This window comes from Saccopteryx leptura, chromosome 5, assembly GCF_036850995.1.
Source record: "Saccopteryx leptura isolate mSacLep1 chromosome 5, mSacLep1_pri_phased_curated, whole genome shotgun sequence".
Classification (NCBI taxonomy): domain Eukaryota; kingdom Metazoa; phylum Chordata; class Mammalia; order Chiroptera; family Emballonuridae; genus Saccopteryx; species Saccopteryx leptura.
The window spans coordinates 56272149-56292283 of NC_089507.1; the positions used below are offsets into that span (position 1 = coordinate 56272149).

Below are 20135 nucleotides of genomic sequence, written 5' to 3' on the forward strand. Positions count from 1 at the left end.
TAGATGAGCTTTAGAAGTTGTTCCTGTTTCTAAATGATTTCATGATTTTATCTTTAAATAACTCCAGAGACAAAGCATTTCATTTTTAGTTTGTCGCTTTCTGTTTTGAGTGAAGAATTTATGCATTCCACCAATATTTATGAACACCTCTTGTGCAGGAGGCTCTGTTCTAGGTGCCAAGAATGCAGTAATGAACAAAATAGTCAAAGATGACATCAGAGAGGTTATGAAGAAAAAGAAGTAATGAGTGGTGTAATGTAGAGACTCTGCAAAGAGAAGAAAGCCTTCGACTTTCACTCTGAGTGACTTTTAACAGCATCCATATGGTTTCTGTGTGTGCAGACCAGAGAGTTAGGGGAAAAATCAGGGGGACTACTTAGCGGTTGTTACCACAGAGGTGACTTCCAGACCAGACATGATGATGGGCTTAGACCAGGGTATTGGAGATGGATAATTCTGCATATTTTAAATACAACCAATAGAATTTTCTGAAGAATTGGATGTAGAGTAAAAAAGAAAAAGGCAAGATGACCGCAAAATTTCTGACCTGAATTACAGAAAGAATGGGAATAACTAACGACATGAGGAAAGACCCGATTTAAGGGAGAAAGTCAGATGTTCCATTTTGGAAGTGTTAAACTGAAATGGCCTTGGACATCCAAGTGGAGATGGTAGTTGGACAGATGACACTGAGGAAAGAGATCTAGGATGAAAACATACATTTGGAAATTGTTACCATAAATATGTTCATGCCAAGAAACACTGAGGGAGGAAGTGGAGAGAAGAGAAGGGGTGGAAAAGCATTGAACCCCAATGCCATGCAAAATTTGGAGTTTGGGGAGCTGAGAAAGAACCAGCAAAGGAAAATGAGCAAAGGATACATCATAGCCCTAAAAACTGCATACTCTGCACTCAAAAAAAAGGAAAAAAATCCTCCTGTTCATTGCTCTTTGTTTGCCACTACCCAGCTATGAATAATTTCAAATATATGCAAATACATTCACACTTCAACACGGGATCCTTCTTTCACTTTCTTTCTTTTTTCTTTTTCTTGAAAGGTATAGAGTGAAAAAAAAAGGTAGCTCTAAGTGACAGCCCACTCCTGTCAGGTCAGAAATGGTTGGCAGATCCCTCAGGTAAAAGACATACAGTGGGATTAATGAGCCCCTGTACAAGCATATTCCGGTAGCACAGGAGGGGTAACAAGTGCATCTGTGAGATCTAGTCTTCTTGTTCTGGAGCAGCCAGCCCTTTCCCATTTCTACAGGAAATGGCATTGGATCAAGACAAATGGGATTCCTCAATTACACTAAATGTCAAATGCTGCGCTTCTCCAGGGGCATTGTGAATCTAGACTCCCTGGTCTCAGGGAGTTCATTAGCAAGGCAAGAAGGGAAAATAACTTTAAAAATATAAAACTTTCTTTCTTACCTTTTGGCGTAACAAGGTTTTAAAATGAGGAAATCGCTACTGGGAAGATGGCTGGAAGCAAGGGCTCTACTTCAGTGCTAAGGAGAAACTTCTCCAAACCCTGCGGGGGCCACTTAAACTATCCTGTGCTCTAGGGGTTTCCCTTTTCAGTTAGGTGTCTGTGTGGGAAGATGCATTTATAGGTGTTTGTGTGCCTTCGACTCTCTTTGTTAACACTTGTGGGACATATATCTCAACATTGAGCACTTCCTTTTAAATCTCTTACATGGAGATTTAACTATGTATCTAACTTGGGGTCAGATATACTATGAGATTATAAACATGGTAATAAAGTTTAAAAAAACATTGCAATAATTATGCATTATCCTTAGTGCTGTTTGCTGAAGAACTGCTGATATGAATCACTTATAAACTTACTAAATACATTTGTAATGAGCAGCTGTTTTCTGAAAAACTGGTGATATGAATCACTTACAAACTTACTAAATACATTTGTAATGAGCAGGATTCAAATAAGTAAGTGAAGGTTTTATGAATAATAGACCTAGTGTTTCAAATCTGAAGAGTTTTCATCACAAAGACATCACAAAGCCTGTTTTGACTTGAGAATAAGAATCATGTACAGAAGGACCAGGGAAGAATGCTGTTAATCAAACCATTCATCAACTTGAGGGAAAATCCATATTTAAACAAAGTGATTTGAGTGTTTGCTGTGTCCTCCTGTTGAGTTTGGCTCAAGAGAAACCATCATGTCTCATCTATCACTATCACTATCACCCAAGGAAGATCCACTTCTTGCTCATCTGCCCAAATGATCAAAGAAAGTTTTACTTCTGATCCCTTTTGCTAACTCTTAGCATCACATTTTAACATACACTGACCTGCAGCAAGCCTTGTGTTTTCTTACTTAGAATCTTTGGAACATGGTGTCTCAGGAAGAGACTGAGATAGATTACCTGTGGTGCCCGTGCACTGGTGAGACTGCGTGACCTGGCCCACCAGAGGAGGGAGTCTTCCAGTGCAATTTTGTGGCAGACTCACTCCCAGAGGAATGTCTTGGTTTGGGCCATGTGTGTTGGGAAAGAGGAAGGTGGGGGATAAAAGATCAGTTAATTCCACACCCCAGAATCAGCAGAATTTTCAGGACTGTTACATTTTCCAGACCATGCCACTCGATTCTCAACAGAGAAACTCAATACATGGGACTAATCTTACTTTTGTCATAGGATTAACTTTTCCTTCTTGTTGGGACACATCCCTGAATGGAATGGTATAAAATGTCATTCCCCACCCTAAATCATCAGATCTCATGAGAGGCAGAAAATGTTAAATTTCACAGTTGTTCAACTTTCAAATAATGTGAATTTCATGACCTTTAAATGAAAGTAAATAAAATTGTAGATGCAATTCCAAAGGGGCAATGCTTATAAGCTTAGAATTTCCATGGGAGAGAAAAACTAGATCTTCCTGGCTTTTTTTGGAAGGGGCGGAGGCAGTATGTGTAATGTACCTTTCTTCCAGGTTTTAAAGTTCTATTAAGAAATCACTGGATATTTTCTATTTGATGGCATGGAAAGGCTTTTAAATCCAAATAAAGCTGTCAATTTTTAAAAGCATGCTAACTTGGCAAAGAGGAGAGCTCTGCGAGCTGTCAGAACAGGGCCTGGCAACATTGCCCCGGCACAGGTGCGTGTTGTCGGATGAACCGAGCTGAGCAAATCACTGTGTCCAGCAGCAGCTGTTAATAAAGGCGGTTTTGGGGATCATGGTCAGTAGGCTGTTTCTGAGACTGCTGGCTTTGTTTAAATGGGAACAACAACTAAAGGTGACAGTCAAGATCAGAACACAGAACCATACAGATTCTATGTAAAGTCTGGTATGTTTTGCAATGTAAAAGAGACCTCTCTGAAATACAGCGAATCTGTCACTAAGTCCTATTGCTTCTTTTTTTTTAATATATATTTTTTTCTTTATTAATTTTTAGAGAGGAGAGAGAGAGAGAGAGAGAGAGAGAGAGAGAGAGAGAAGGGGGAGGGAGGAGCTGGAAGCATCAACTCCCATATGTGCCTTGACCAGGCAAGCCCAGGGTTTTGAACCGGTGACCTCAGCGTTCCAAGTTGACGCTTTTTTTTTTTTTTTTCCTGAAGCTGGAAACAGGGAGAGACAGACAGACTCCCCCATGCGCCCGACCGGGATCCACCCGGCACGCCCACCACAGGCGACGCTCTGCCCACCAGGGGGCGATGCTCTGCTCCTCCGGGGCGTCGCTCTGTCGTGACCAGAGCCACTCTAGCGCCTGGGGCAGAGGCCAAGGAGCCATCCCCAGCGCCCGGGCCATCTTTGCTCCAATGGAGCCTTGGCTGCGGGAGGGGAAGAGAGAGACAGAGAGGAAGGGGGGGGGTGAAGAAGCAGATGGGCGCTTCTCCTATGTGTCCTGGCCGGGAATCGAACCCGGGTCCCCACATGCCAGGCCGACGCTCTACCGCTGAGCCAACCGGCCAGGGCCAAGGTTGACGCTTTTATCCACTGCGCCACCACAGGTCAGGCTCCTATTGCTTCTTATCTTCTCCTTGCTCCGCAGGCCCCTGCCCCACACGCCCGTGCCCCAGGCCCACATCGCCTGTACCTGCAGGGCTCAGGTGTGTCCCAGTTTTCTCCTTGTCCTGCATCTTCCTCCTCTGATCCAGTGGGCACTCTCTTATCTAACACATGTATAAAATGCTTCCCAGTTCAGTTTTCACATGTACCATTGAATTGAATCCATAAGGAACTTATTCAACTGTCTTGTGCCTTGGGTTTCAAGGGTCAACACTTCAGCCTCCTGACAACTGGAGGTCTCTGACTCCATTCACAGCCATCCTTGGCTCCTCCCCTTCAAGTCACTTCCATTGTTCCTATTAAATCTGCCCCTGAATTAGGTTTGCATATTCCTGCCCCTGAGATTGTGTTCCTGACATTCTCCAAATCTCAATTGCTTTCTCACTTCCTCCTAATTAAAGAGAAAAAAAACTACATTTCCAGATATTTTTTCTTAATTAATCAAGCATCTTTGTATTCACACAAGGTTTCTCTTAGAATTGCCCAGATTTCCATGATTCTAGGATCAACTCATTTACGGAGGACTTCACTGTCCGGGCACCGTGCTATGATTTCCGCGTGCATTGTATTTTGGAGCTCTGAACAAGGCGATGTTCGCATCTACAGTTTGCAGATGAGGAAACTGAGGCTCAGGCAGCTTACGTCACTTTGCCAGACCCATGTGGCAAATGAAAGGAAGAGCTGAAAATGAAACACTATTTCCTCCTCCCAGTCCTGGGTTCTATCTGCTGTTTCCAGTGGACAAACTGTTTACACAGTTACTATGGTTGTTTTTGCTGTTTGGTTGCTCATTATTTTCTTGAGTTTATTCTATTCTGCTGATTTAGAGAGAGAGAGGATATCCGTTGTTCTTTGAAGATTTTAATGCCTTCTACAGGTTTCTGGAGATAGAAAGTATTTGATGAGTGAAAGTTGACTGATTATTTGCCAAAATACACAGATCTTTGCCTTTGAGGCTCTTTGCAGTCATTTGTGGCAGATTTTAATAAGATTCCCATGATTGGCATGTGTGGCAGAAATACCTGGCACGGACCAGCAGTGAGCACGGCTATAATTAAGTCACCAACCAAAACCCGGTCAGCCAGTTCCTCAGCCGCACTCCGCCTGCCGCCCCTCACACTGTGAGCCGGCATCAGGCCCTGGCCGAGTATAGATCATCCAGGGCGCCTGACATTCCTCTCGCTGGTGGCCCTAAGCAATTATATGTTCTCATTACATAATATGAAGGAAGAAGTTTAGTAGTCATTGCTATTAACAAAAGGATTGCTTGATGTCATTGGGGTGCCAGGTGCCACACCACACCTAGTGTAAAATGCCCTCCTGAAGTGAGCACTGTGGTCTTTCTGGCTCCATGGGTGTCTGAGTCCTACAAGCCGCTGGTCATGGAAAGTCCGGCCCTGGGCTTGTGCTGCTAGTTAGTTGTTTTCTCTAGGTGTGGGCACATGTCTGTTGTGAATCAGCACAGGGAACAGCTCGTTAGTATTTCTGTGCTTTTCCTCTTGACAATTGTTACTGATTGAAACATTTTATATTGAGAAAATTGTCACATTTGACTGTCCCCAGTTGAAAAATTAGGCAGTCACTACCCTAAGAGGTAAGACAAAATGGTCAATAGGAAGCTTCCAGGACTTTTCTCCAACTTCAGAACTAGAGAAAACCTCTAGAAGTCAAGTGAGAGAGAGAATCTTTCATTCAGAGAAGCAGGACTTCTGGGTGCTTCTAGTGGAGAGCTGAGGACAGGCATCTTCGAATAGCTGGCTTGACAATGTGCTGAGTGCATTTCATGTTTGTCTTATATCAACTGTGGATGCTGGAAGGGGCCTTAGCCTCTCATTCATAAATAGGAGATTTGTTCTTTAATAAGTAGGAGCTCAAGATAGAGCTTACCTCACAAGGCTATTATGAGAATTAAGTGAGTTAATATAAACAAAGTAAACAGACCAACATCTGGTATCCAGGAAGTGCTATGGAAGTGTTTAAGTTAAAACAATTTTTAAAAGAGAACAAAAGGAAAGGAAAAACATACTTTTCTCTTCAATGCATCAGCCTCATGACTCTAATAATCTATATGAAAAGAATAACCTTCTCATCACAGCTATGCTCAGCTATTTAAAAAACACCAACATTTTTGAGAGTTAGGTTGGACAACAATCTAATTAAAATACGAAATGTTCCCATCACAATCCCTGTTACCTAATCTCCAGAGCTATTGTGGAGCCACAAAAGTGTGACTTTTATTCTGGTGAGGAAAGAGGAAAAAATGGGAGATTATAGTATATTCTACAGAAAACCTGGCAGTAAGATAAGAACATAATACTACTTACAAATGGGTTTTTAAAGTGAGTTGACCTATTGAACTTTTTCTTATTATTTTTTTTTTTAGCTACCACGACACAGTCAAAGTGGAATGACTACTTCTCTCCATGCCCCGAGAAATACGAGCATTACTGCATCAACGGGAAATGTCGTTTTGTGGGGTCCCTGCAGACGCCCTCCTGCCTGTAAGTGGAGTGTCCTGAGCCTGCAAGCAAAGGGGTGCAGAAGGGTGCTCGCCTGGGGCTCAACAGGACTGGAAAGTCTGAGCTAATCAAACCATAGTCAGGACATAGCTCCCCTGGCCCCACCCAGCCACTTGTTTAGGGGCCCCCTGCACAGTTACTTATGGGGAAACTGACTCACATTGGAGTGTCCAGATTTGCTAGCAGGCAGGGCTGTGACCTCCACTGCCTTAGACAAGCAAGACTGCTTCTGCCCAGTGTTAGGAATGCTTTTATTTTGTTTTCTTTCTATATAGAGTTTTAATATTATTTTTTAAATTACAGATTACATTTAATATTGTACATACTTTGTATTCGTTTCAGGTGTAGAGCATAGTACTTAGATAATCATATACTTTACGAAGTGTTCTCTCAATACCAAGTACCCACCTGCACCATACATAGTTATCACAATGTTATGACTATATTCCCAGTGCTGTACTTGACATCCCCATGACTGTTCTGCAACTACAAGTCTGTACTTCTCAATCCCTTCATCTCCCACCCCCCCCCACCCTCCGTCTCCCAACCCCTTCCCCTCTGGCAACCATCAGTTTGTTTTCTGATTCTATGAGTCTATTTCTGTTTTGTTTGGTCGCTTATATTGTTCTTTAGTTTCACAAACAAGTGAAATCATATGGTACTTGTCTTTCTCTGACTGACTTATTTCACTTAGAATAATCATTTCTAGATTCATCCATGCTGTTGGAAATGGTAAAATTTCATTCTTTTTATGCTCAAGTAATATTCCATTGTAGATATGTACCACACTTTTTTATCCACTTGTCTACTGATGGGCACTTGGTTGCTTTTGTGGCTCCATGTTGTAATGCTTGGCACTAGGGACTTTGAATCCAGCAATCCAAGTTTAGACCTCTGTTGAATCTGCCTTCATTTTGGTGACACCCTCCTGCGTGGTTCTCTTCAATTGCTAGTACATCGTGATATGCATATAACCTTTCTATGGCACTCTCTTCCCACATCATGTAAACCTTTACTCTTTTCTTTTTTTGTATTTTTCTGAAGTGAGAAGTGGGGAGGCAGAGAGACAGACTCTCACATGAACCTGACTAGGATCCACACGGCATGCCCACCAGGGGGTGATGCTCTGCCTGTCTTGGGATGTTGCTCAGTTACAACCGGAGCCATTCTAGCACCTAAGGCAGAGGCTATAGAGCTATACTCAGTGCCCAGGCCAACATTGTTCCAATGGAGCCTCAGCTGCAGGAGGGGAAGAGAGAGAGATAGAGAGAAAGGAGAGGGGGAGAGGTACAGAAGCAGATGGGCACTTCTCCTGTGTACCCTGGCAAAGAATCGAACCCGGGACTTCCACTCACTGGGCTGACGCTCTAGTACTGAGCCAATCGACCAGAGCTTAAATCTTTACTCTTAACCCATCTTGTTTCCATGGTAGAGTGGTTACATTAGCCTCACACGAGAGTACTTTTAAAAGCTCAATTTATCTCCCATATATTTTGAATGGAAACAAATTTTTTTGGCATTTGTTATATGGTTTGTAATTCTTTAATGTAAAAGAATTTTGGCCAAATTAAAAGTTACTATTGCAAGTGTCAAATAAGTTCAAGGAAACCAGTCTTACTTATAAGTAGAGATTTTCAAGGCTTGGTTAGTATGATAAGGAATTGGCAGAAAAATTTGCTTTTCAACTATTAGTAGATCAAGAGTCCAAGATTAATTTTACTCAGGCACAAGTAACATTGTTTGCATAAATTAAATATTCAGTTTTCTGTAAAGAGATTTCCCTCTAAAGTGCTCCGAGACCTTATAAGAGGAACAACGTGATTCATTTAAGTATAATTTTAACCTAAATTTCATAGAATGCTTATATGCTTTGCATATGCTATTTAACAGCATGCAGTTTGTTAAATAACAACCTCTGAACAGTGTTTCCAATCCCTAATTTTGTGAAATGTTTGATTCATGAACTTCTTAACATTTAATTCTATTTCAATTTAATTAAAAAATTAATATGCAAGAATTATAGTTAGAGGGGAATAATCATTGTTAATGTAAGAAAATAAGGAAAATGTGCCTCTGTGTTGGGAAAAATAGAGCTAATTTTTTTTAAATTTTATTTCATTGCTCACTGGTTTAAGAGAATATATTGAGTTTCAAGAATATAAATCCCCTTAACCCGAGTTCGTATTTCTAACTGATCCCTGTATCTGTATATTTATTGTTCTTTAATATTGCTTCCTTCTAAAAAGAAAACCGCAGTGTGTAATCTACCTCCCCAACATCAGTACACACCTGCCCACTTCTGTCTGAGTGGAAACTCCTTTCCTTGGCCTCCGCGTCCTCTGATCCTAGTTTAACTTTCTAACCACATCTCCACTATGGAGTCAATGTTCCTCTACAGTTCTACACTCCTTTGCCTGGTTTACCACACAAGCTCTTCTCATGGTCAACAAACTTTATTCTCCCTGGTGATTTACATGCAACTCAAACACCAGCTCTTCCTGGACACCTGCATGAATATCCTTTTTCTCAGACACACATTCGGGTGTGGGCCAGACATCCATTATTTGCCATCTAGTCCCGCTCTATGAAAACTCTTTTCTCCTGGAACATAAATGCGGGTTTCTCTAAGTGTCACTTCTGTGACTGTTAGCATCTAGAAGTCAGGGTTCGTGGCCTATTCGTTTTGTGTTCCTGTACCAGCCCCCATGTCTAGAATTCACTAGGAGCTCATGAAACGACTGGTGAGTAAATGGCAGAGTCCCCCTATCCCGGTCCATCTAATGCAGTGCTCAGTGTCCAAGCCAAGGCCTTACTCTGAGCTAGAGCCGCCCTCTTCGTGGTGGAATGAGACTGAGTCAGTGGGAGGTGGACAAGTGCAGGCACAGGACTGGTCTGGGAGTCAGATAGCCCTAAGTTAAGATTTTGTTTCCACCAAGAATAAGCAGGTTGTTTTTTCCTCAGAGGGTCAGTCACCTTTCCTGAGCTTCAGTTTTGTCATCTGTAAAACAGGATAATAATCTCTTCTTCCGAAGTATTGAAAATTAAACAAAATAAAACATTAAGTAAAAATACTAATTATGGTACCAGGCAGAGAGTAAATGGTCCTTAAATTGCACCATGAAATGAGTGGGAGACACTGAACTTAGGCCTGACCTTTTAGGTGACCTGGTGCAGCAAGGATTCAGGCAGCACTGTCCTCCCTGTCTGTGACGGCCACGCTACTCTGGGAACCAGAAACATGTCCTTTGCTTGGGATCCCAGGTGTTTGTGGATTCCTGTCTTTGCATAAATACCAGAATGTGTTTCAGATAACTCCAGTCCTCTATTGGGCTCTGGAGTATTTTCTTGGAATGGCGATGACTTGTTTCCAGACACATACTTTTTATTGATTTATACAGCACACTTCATTTAAGTGGAGTTACACATGGGTTGGGGTTTGAACATGGGAGGCAACTTCCTGCCTTTGTATCCCAGCCCTGTTCACTCAATTTCTCTCTAGCTCAGTTTCTCCATCTGTAAAATGGGTTAATCGCTGGGCCTGCCTCAGTGGTTGTTTTAAAAATCAATTGAATTAACACTTATAAACCTCTTAGATAGGTGTCTGTTGATTATTTCAGAACAGTGATTTCAAATCTGATGTTGCAGAGTCCTCAATGGTCATGGACATCTTTAACATTTATTTTAAACTCTATGTGATTTTTAATTATTAAATAAAAACTCACTTATTCAGCATTTAACATACATCTAACAGGAACTTGTCCCCTTTGCCTCATTCTCTCCCACTGAAATGACCATCAACATGTTGGTTTTTATTGGCTTGATGAGAAATGAAATAACATGACGGCCATTATTACTGATTTAGGTTTCACCTTCTCACAGTGGCTCATTGGGTTATAACTTGCGAGAAGAGCTGATCACTGAGAAATTCGACTGAACTGTGGTTAAGCCATGGAACCCAGACCTTATAATTAGGAAAACATTCTAAAAGAGCTCAAGTAAATGCTGTATGTTTTATGGACAAAGTTATTGTTTAAAAATATCACATTTAATAAATTTGTTAGAGAAACTTTTAAGCTAATTAGAAGAGACTATATTTGTAAGATTTTAATTATGACCTTAAAAAACAGACTCTTTAAAAATACTTTATCCCACAGATGCAATTAAAAACAATTTTTTGCCCTGTATTCCTGGCCTATGACAAGAGATTTTTTATATTTCAAGATATTTCGAAGCTTTCTTTCCATTATTTTATCCTCACAGTGAAGAAACCTAGCTCTCTTGCAAGAAGCAGTTTCTTTCATAGGTCTTGGGCTCCTTTTACAATAGATGGCACTAGGTGTCTTTCTCCTGTGCCAGCATTAAGCTTCCTCTTTCAATTCATGGTTGTGACTGAGCTTGTTTTCGTATGTTTATTTGTTTAATTTTGTAGCATTGTGTCCTATGCAAAATTATTGTTAAGGGATCTCCTTACTTCTAAACTATATGCCTCAAGGAAATTAACTGCATTGGCTCATGTCAGACACAAACTATAGAACAACCTGGCAATTAATCTTTTCTTACAAAACTAAAAAAAAAAAATTCAAACCAAACAAAAGAAAACAAAAAGAGGTAATAAAATCAGTGTTAGTTTCTTCATAAAAGAAATAGTAGAGATTCCTAAAAGTCCTGTGTTTTTTACCTTGTATGTTTTATTTTTCTAGCTGTGAAGACGGCTACGCTGGGGCAAGATGTGAGAGAGTTGACTTCTTCTACCTAAGAGGGGACACGGGGCAGGTGTTGGTGATTTGTCTGACCGCAGTTATGGTGACATTGATCATTTTGGTGATTGGTGTCTGCGCATGCTGTCAGTAAGTATTTTTCATTTAATTTTCAGTTAATCTGAGAAACTGTATCTTACTGACTAACTCCTTTCTCCTTTCCTTCCTTCCCACCTTCTTAACTTCTCTCTTTTCTTTTATGCTTTGATTTGAATAAATCACTTTTCCAGGTTTGCAGCCATTTATATTGAAGTTATTTATTTATATATATAAACACACGACACATAACATTGATCATATTACTGAGTAGAATGATTAGAATTGAAAAATCAAATTTGTATAAATCTCCCAATTTAAAGAAAACCATCATTTAGTCCTAAAGTTGGTCATATTTTATGTGAGCCTGTTAGAGGGCTAAATAAAACTTTTCTCAGGCTGTCCCATGCCAAACTAATTTTGAAAGGTAAAAATGAACAAACAAAACATTTTTCTTTTTTTTTGGCCACATCAAAATAATGAATTTAATTTACAAAAGATAGTACACTTTTGTTGTTCTCTTCTACTATTCATTATATACCACAATTTTGAGACTCAAGAAAACACCTTGCTTTTTGTCTGCAAGAGAGAGTGGCTTGGTACAAAACTTAAGGTAGCAACTTTGGAAACCCATCCAAGAGCACATCAGACTAGAAGTCCCAGGAGTACGCTCAAGAGTCTTCCGGGCTGTCTTCCTGTCTTGAGGAGCTAGTGCAGCCTCCCAAACTGCTGCTGCTACTTCTGGTCTGTGGGACAGACCATGAGGGTCTCCCGTGACTCTTTCCTTCACAGCCCTCAGGGATGAAAAACACAAGCGGTGTTCCTGGGAGCCTTTGATTTTTGTTCCCACTCGGCCACTGTCTATCTTTGAGACCTTGAACAAGTCTCTTAACATTTTCATTCTCTTTAATTTTATTTTATGTAAAATGAAAAGATTAAACTAAATAATCTGTAGGATTACTGTTAGCTATAAAATTGAAATTTATACCTAATTTATGCATAAAGGAATTTTTATAAAGCCAGGTTTGGGGCAAAACAACAGTTGGACAGAGCTGGGAAATGGCCTATTTTATTACAGTAATTTTGAATTATACTTTAAGAAAACAGGGCTAAAATCCAGCTTTCTTATTATATCTGGCAGCTTGATTAACGTGTCCAGAAGTGCTCTCGGTTTTCTTATGTCTGTGTCCACTGTGTACTAAATCTCGTTTACACACTAAGTAACATTCTATCAGTCTAGTTTGTAAGATGACTAGTTCTGACCAACTTCCATCAACACTCAGGTACCATATTCTTTCTATTTAGACATAGCTCTGCCTTATCCCACTGTTGCTTATTGTGGCTATCAAAGGAATCAAGAGAAAGAGAGAGTTTAAGAGAAAGCCTCAAATATTTAAGAAAGAAAGAACCTATGCACTCTTAACAGTCTAGAAATAAAATCATAGGCTGCTCTTTTGATGATTAATTTTGTCTTCACATAAACTAACAGGCCCATGCTAATTTCTAACACCATTTTCAAAGTCCTCTTCGAAGGAAAAAGAAAGAAGATATGGCAAATCTTGGTAAAGACATAACTCCTGTAAACGAAGATATTCAAGAGACTAGTATTGCTTAATGGTGAGTGTGATAAGTTTGGTTGATGGGAAACCATGCAGGTGACATTTACCTGGGAAATGGGGTTTAATTGCATCTAGTAAATCATTAATTGGAGTTTGATTATGTTTAAAAATATCTAAAAATAAATAGACTTTTTTTCATAGACTCCAAAGTCAAATAAAAAAATGTTTTATATCTTTCTTTGGCATGTTATCACAGAGATACACTCATGTGAAATAGAGGACTTTTAGATCCTTTTCCTAGTATAGCCAGATCAACTGGTTTTCTAAATATGCATGGTTATGTAGTTATTTTATTTTTTTTCTCTCCTAAGTTTTGGGCACAAGGAACAGGTATTTGAATTTAGACGTCTCACATCGAAAGAAAATAACAATAGTAATGTTTTATTAATGGCTTCATTTATCAAGCATTTACCAAAGGCCAACACTGTTCTATGCTCTTTGAATGCTGTATCAGTTAGTATCACAGCAGGAATCACAAATCTTCTGAGATAATCCAATACAGAGATTTTGATGAAGGGACTGGGGCAGGGGTGGAGTGAGGTTGAATGTGGAGGCTCTTGGAGTCTAACCATGGCAAGAGAGTGTGTCCCACTCATATCCAGGAGGGCTGGGGCTGTGTTCTCTTGTGCGCTGCTGGCAGACCCATCATGCAGGAGCTGTTTCTGTGGAAGGAAATAACTACTGCTAGAACCTAAACAAGGAGGGAGGCAAGAAATGGAGAAAAATACCCCAAACCTTCTGTCCTTCTGCCTTCAGATCTTCAGCAGGTACCTTCTATTAACCAAACCCAAGAAGAACCAGGAAGGCAAGGGAGCCCTTGTGATGCAATCTATAGAGGCAGCCCCTTGGAGAGCACAGCAGGGCAGAAAGGGGCAAACTGAACATAGCCAGTAGTCAGCAGAGTCAGTTTGGCTGTGATAGCATCAAACACAATCAAACAGGTTTGAAAGGAAGGGAATGTATGGTGCACATGAACTGGCAAGCCAGAAGGAAGGCAGTCTGTACCCTTGGTTGAATCAGAGGCTCCTGCACAGGGAAACATTTCTGTCTTTCTACTCACTGTCCGACTCTAAAGTTAGTAGCAATCAAGGTCATATGGTTCCTCATTCTCACATTCAGCAAGAGAGACACAGTGACTTTCCATAACTCTCCCAGCATTGCAAAGAACTTCCTTTCCCAGAAACTCCCAGAAGATCAATGAGGTATAATAAATGCTTCTCAAGAACTTATAGGGCCATGGCCAGTTGTCTCAGTGGTAGAGCATTGGCCCAGCATGTGGATGTCCCGGGTTCAATTCTCAGTCAGGACACAAAGGAAAAGCGGCCATCTGTTTCTCCACCCATTCCCTTTCTCTCTCTCTCTCTCTCTCTCTCTCTCTCTCTCTCTCTCTCTCTTTCTCTCTGTCTCTTCCCCTCCTACAGCTATGGCTCCATTAGCTCGAGCAAGTTGGCCCCAGGTACTGAGGATGGCTCCATGACTTCTGCGTCAGGCACTAAAAAATGGCTTCAGCAACAATGGCCCCAAATGGGAAGAGCATCACTCTCTAGTGGGCTTGATGGGTGAATCCCAGTAGGGGTGCATGTGGGAGTCTGTCTCTGCCTCCCCTCTTCTCACTAAAAACAAACAAACAAACAAAAACAAAGAAAAAATTATAATGTTTTCTTCACTTATCACCAGATTAACACTAATAAATTGAAACTAAAAATATTGGCTCTAGATTTTTTTTTTTAAATATATACATAGTACATTTCTTTTAAATAATAACTTGGTCTTTTGTTTTCCTTTTTCTTACAGTCTATGAAGGTAACTCCAGGCTGGTGGTGGCAAGCTACAAAATGCCTTGCCTAATTGAAAATGAACAGAATGTGTCTCAGGAAAACAGCTTACAAAATGAATTTTAAATAATGTATTTACTTTTGTTTGTAACAGTTTGTGTTGTTTACTATTGTTTTTATAATAATATAACAATAATGATGATAAATTTTATTATTGTTTAGTAAATGGGGGGGAAAGCACCCAGTTAAGAAGGGAAATATTAATAAACTTCCACTGAAGTTTCATCACCAGGATTATTAAACAAAAAAGAACAGTAGGAAGGAGTTTAGATCTTAGAAATTGCATTAATGATACCATCTACCATTTATCCAACAGTTACCATGTGTTGGATATATTATTTCCTTTAATCTTTTCAAGAACTTCTGTAATATCAGTTATGATCCTCACTTCCCATATATAGAAACAGACTCAAAGAAGTTAAATAATCAATCCTAGACTTTCAGAGTTAAGAATTGTCGGAGCTTAAACTGGAACCAAGATTTACCCAATTCAACATATATGCTCTGAACAATTATTTTTGTTCAACAGAGTTGGTACAATGTAACTCATTTTTATAACCCAATGTCTTTCTGCTGAACTGAGTTTTGCCATGCCTCTAGATACTGGGCCCATTTTCCTGCAAAAAACTCAGATTGCAGAGTCATGAATGTATATTACTGTTACTACCATGTTCTCTGTACATTGACTTTTATTATGTTTCTTTGCTTTTTTATAAATGTTCAGAGACACACATACATTTTTATATTAGTAAAGCAAACAGATTTGCCCTGCAGCCTGCCAGTCTTTAAGCCCCAGTAAGTGTTCATGCTCATTCAAGTATCAGCAGTAACACTGGAAGGTGCTGTTGATCCCAGCATAATGGTCGGCGACAGCATAGCAGAGCCCAGGCAGAAACTGATTGTGACCATATCCTCAGTTTTGTTCTTCTGCTAAGCAGTACCTGTGGTTGCTCTCAAGAGAATATTGTTGCAATAAAATCATGTCTGTATGTGTATTTTTTGAGACCATCTTGCCAAATGCTCCTTTAACTCCTTACTATATATGTATAATAAGGACTCTTTAAAAACTGACAAAGCAAAATCTACACTTAGCCAGTATCCGTAAGATATGGAACTTTTCACAGTGACTGGGTAGACCTTTTACAAAAGCAGATGGAGATGTCTCCAAAGTGCTGCACTTGGATATTGCAGCTCTCAGCCAAGCAGCTTCTTTTCCAGGATTGTCAATTTTACCTTACACTGCAGACTCCATACACAAAGCGAAGTATTCAGACAAGAGGTGAAGTTGTATATCACCTTTTATCACGCGTCATGTTTTGAGTGAGACCGAGGCTGGCCACCTATGTAACAGATATAGCTCCCATCTCAAGGAGAGCTAAGTAAAACACTGATAATTTTCTAAATCTTTTTTTTTTTTTCACCTGACTTAGTAGCCATTCTGACAATAGGATTATATACAACTAATTCATGTTGCATATGTTTTCATTTCAAGTCTCCCCTGGACTGATTTTCTTTTCTTTTTTCTTTTTTCTTTTTTTCTTTTTTTTTTTTTTTTTTTTTTTTTTGTATTCTTCTGAAGCCAGAAACCGGGAGGCAGTCAGACAGACTCCCGCATGTACCCGCCGGGATCCACCTGGCACGCCCACCAGGGGGAGATACTATGCCCATCCGGGGCGTTGCTCTGTTGCGACCAGAGCCACCCTAGCACCTGAGGCAGAAGCCATGGAGCCATCCCCAGCGCCTGGGCCATTTTGCTCCAATGGAGCCTTGGCTGCGGGAGGGGAAGAGAGAGACAGAGAGGAAGGAGAGGGGGAGGGGTGGAGAAGCAGATGGGCGCCTCTCCTGTGTGCCCTGGCCGGGAATCGAACCCGGGACTTCCACACACCAGGCCGACGCTCTACCACTGAGCCAACCGGCCAGGGCCTGGACTCATTTTCTACCCTTTCTCTTTCTCAGTTTTCTTTGATACTAAGAATGCTTGAAAGAAATGCTTGTTGAGCATTTAAAAACAAAAACGAGGTGTAAATGTTTTTTTTCTCCTGAACTGATGTTGGTTGACCAATGGAATCTCTCAAGAGAATTCAGGCTGGGGAATTTTGTTTTGGTTCTAAATGTTAATGATGCCTCTTGAAAATTGGATGTCGAGAAAGAACTCCAAGGATTTTTATATCTTTTCAAAAATGTCTTTACAAGTATTTTGCATATAGTAAATGACCTTGGATAAATAAACTGTCAATATTATCAAATAATAAAATTAATTTATTTTTAAAATAAAGCAAACACATACCTACCTGGGAATTTTCTATTACTACTATGTATTATTAAAAAGAAATATATTTGAATATTAGTGCTTTGAAAAAATTTTGTATTTTATAGGGACTGCCATTAATACATTTAAAATAGTCCGTTCTGACCAACAGATGTTTTCCTTAGAAACAAAAGAATTTGGAAGTGTGGTGGACACGCCTATTGGATTGTCTGCCCAGCAGCCTAGCCATGTTTTTGAGCCCGACTTTCCATTGCATTTAGCTGGTCTAAGGTGAGTACTTAATGAAACTGGGCCAATTGGAGTTATTCTCCGGAGGATTGGGAACTTGAACTGAAGTCAGTCTTCTTCGGGTTTTGGAGTATGAAAAAGGGCATGTTAAAGCTATGGGCAATCATGTTTTTCCCTGGGTAGATCAAAAAGTCAGAGACAGTTGATCAAAGAGAACAGAGATGAGACTCCAGCTTCCTGAGAGTCTGTGTCCCTCGTACATGTATTTTCAATGGTTAACCTCATGCTGTTTTTGTCTGTGGTCTCTGAGACATGTTATCTCTATAATAAACTCCTCATTTGGCTTAAGCTAGTCCTACTTGGGTTTCTGTAACCTGGAACGAAGATCCTAATTTTAGTGCATCATGATATTGTAAACAACGGTTTCTTAGAGCAGAAATGACGTCCGCTATTAGAATATCCAATTACGGTTTTCACATAGTGCCTTCGCTTGTATTAGAGGGACATTTCTAGCAACGATACCCACTTTCACATACAGCCATTCAAGATTATGATTGCAGAGCATGCAGTGGGAGGAGGGAGACAGCAAGCATTGATGGGCACCTACTATATTCTGGGCACTGTGCCTCTCACTATGACAAATACTAAGGAGGAGTAAGACATGATCCCTTAGGAAGCTTTAGTGGGAGAGACAGTTTTTCATTCATCATTTCAGTTCAATTTGGTGCTCTAAAAGAGGCTGAAGGTATTACAGCATCAGAGAGGAAGGTGACTAAGCCAGCTTTGAAGAATCAGGGAACCTGACCAGGCAGTGGCGCAGTGGCTAGAACATTGGACTGGGACGTGAAGGACCCAGATTCAAAGCCCTGAGGTTGTCGACTTGAGCACAGGCTCATCTGTTTTGAGCAAAACTCACCAGCTTGAACCCAAGGTCACTGGCTGGAGCAAGTGGTCACTCACTCTGCTGTAGCCCCCCCGGTCAAAGCACATATGAGAAAGCAATCAATGAACAACTAAGGTGCCACAATGAAGAATTGATACTTCTCATCTCTCTCCCTTCCTGTCTGTCTGTCCCTACCTGTCTCTCTCTCTGTATCTGTCACACACACACACACACACACACACACACACACACACACAAATTAAAAAAATAAAAAAGAATCAGAGAAAGCTCTTGAAGGAAGTTACCTCTGAACTGGACTGGCTCTGGTAAAAGGAGGTCTGTGCCTCAAATCCTGGGTTAGGGCAGATGTTTCTTGGATCTTTGTCAAATTCTACAGAATTTCTCTTAAATTCTAGCACTGGATTCAGCAGATGTTATTACAAAGCAAGGTTTCATACCCTGTCCCAGAATACACCGGACATGGCGGGATAAGGTTTATGTGCACGTGAGCTGTGAGGTGAGATGTTCCTGGTCCCAGTGATGTTACGTTACTAAGTGACGGATTGAGATGGGAAAAGCTTTTTATTTCTTTCCTGAAGTGAATTAATTGGGTCTTTCACATTTTCCACCTGATATCATTGCTCATGATGTAAGCAAGTCACATAGAGAGTGGAGTGAGATGTTCTGGGTCAGATAACTTGCTATGTGGATAAGGCCCTGGTTTGTGCAAAGTTCTAGGAAAAATGTTCAGGACATGTTTTTACGCCCATGGCCTGAAGACCAAGCTCTTTCCTTAACGAAACCTCCATTTTAATATATTCTATTTGTACTTAAAAAAAATTTTGTAAGAACCTATTAAGTGTTGAGTACCTTAGGTTCCGGCACTACACCAGTGAACAAAATTCTTTAAAAAAGCTGTTACGTCATTCTAGTGGATACAGTCTTTCATAAAAAAGAAATTTAAACAAAGCTTATTCAGAAAGTTAGTTACCCTGGAGGCTTTGTCTTCAGACTTTTAACCTGTCTCACTGTCTTGGAGAGCGGAACTCAAGATGGGCACTCACCGAAAAATTCAGTATATGGCGGGGTCAGCGGAGTTTCCCTGACACAAAATAACTTACATGATTTAAAAATGACTCTGAGAGCAACAAAAGTACAACTGTGTTTGTTTGGTGTAAAAATCTTGGTTTATAGTTTTGAGGTGTTTTTTTTTTTTTTGCTATGTTTGCTGCATTAGGGAGTCTACTCTTCAAAAAATTATTCATGCTTCAAGGCATTTTTCTGCAGAGGAACCTGCTCCATGTGATTGTCTTTGGCAGTGGAGTGTTAATGCCGGAACATAACGTGCAACAGACTATTCTTGACTGTCTGCTAATGTTACCGTTCCTGAGAATGTGTATCTTATAATAACATCTAGTTAACATTCTAGTAAACTCATTCTTTCCTAGGATCTGTCAGCCACTGGTGTTTGAAACCATCTGAATTTCTATATTAAGAAACTAAATAAATGATATAACTCTAAAAACAACTTCATCAATTATATTCAAGAAATATACTTGCTGTTAGAAATATAAAAATGTGGGTATCTAGATATATGTAATTTATAATTACAGTTAATATTATCAAAGAAATGTTCATCAAACGTGTTTTTAAAGGCTTTTTTCTCCATGTTTTATAATTCTTACTCAAGTTTAAGTTGCCAAAAAAAATGTGCAACAGGAGTACTTCAAGATGTGTTTTCTTCATTCTTTCAGTTTAAAAGAAGGCAAACAAACAAAACTCTTTACAAACATAGAACTTCTTAAAGTTGCTTTTTGTGACATATAGTTATTCTTATAAGATATACGCAGAATAATAAAATATTTTAAAACTGTGATTTCAACTAGACAGCAATTTGTCATATGCTCATTTAATGAGAACTGAGAGTCTTCAGTTGACTTGCTTTGTAAAGCCATTTTGA

The 20135-nt window shown here is 40.0% G+C and overlaps 1 protein-coding gene across 2 annotated transcripts in view; it reads left to right on the forward strand.

Moving 5' to 3' along the window:
- Window positions 1–15790, forward strand: part of BTC (betacellulin) — a 46569-nt gene extending 30779 nt beyond the window's left edge. The window contains exons 3-6 of one of the 2 annotated variants that reach the window (XM_066385643.1): window positions 6413–6530; window positions 11249–11395; window positions 12831–12958; window positions 14755–15790. In XM_066385643.1, the coding sequence (XP_066241740.1) occupies window positions 6413–6530; window positions 11249–11395; window positions 12831–12915 (350 nt within the window). In that variant the 3' untranslated portion in view covers window positions 12916–12958; window positions 14755–15790. The remainder of the gene's footprint in view (window positions 1–6412; window positions 6531–11248; window positions 11396–12830; window positions 12959–14754) is intronic. The other variant, XM_066385642.1, reaches the window with a different exon arrangement.
- Window positions 15791–20135: the final 4345 nt, after the last annotated feature.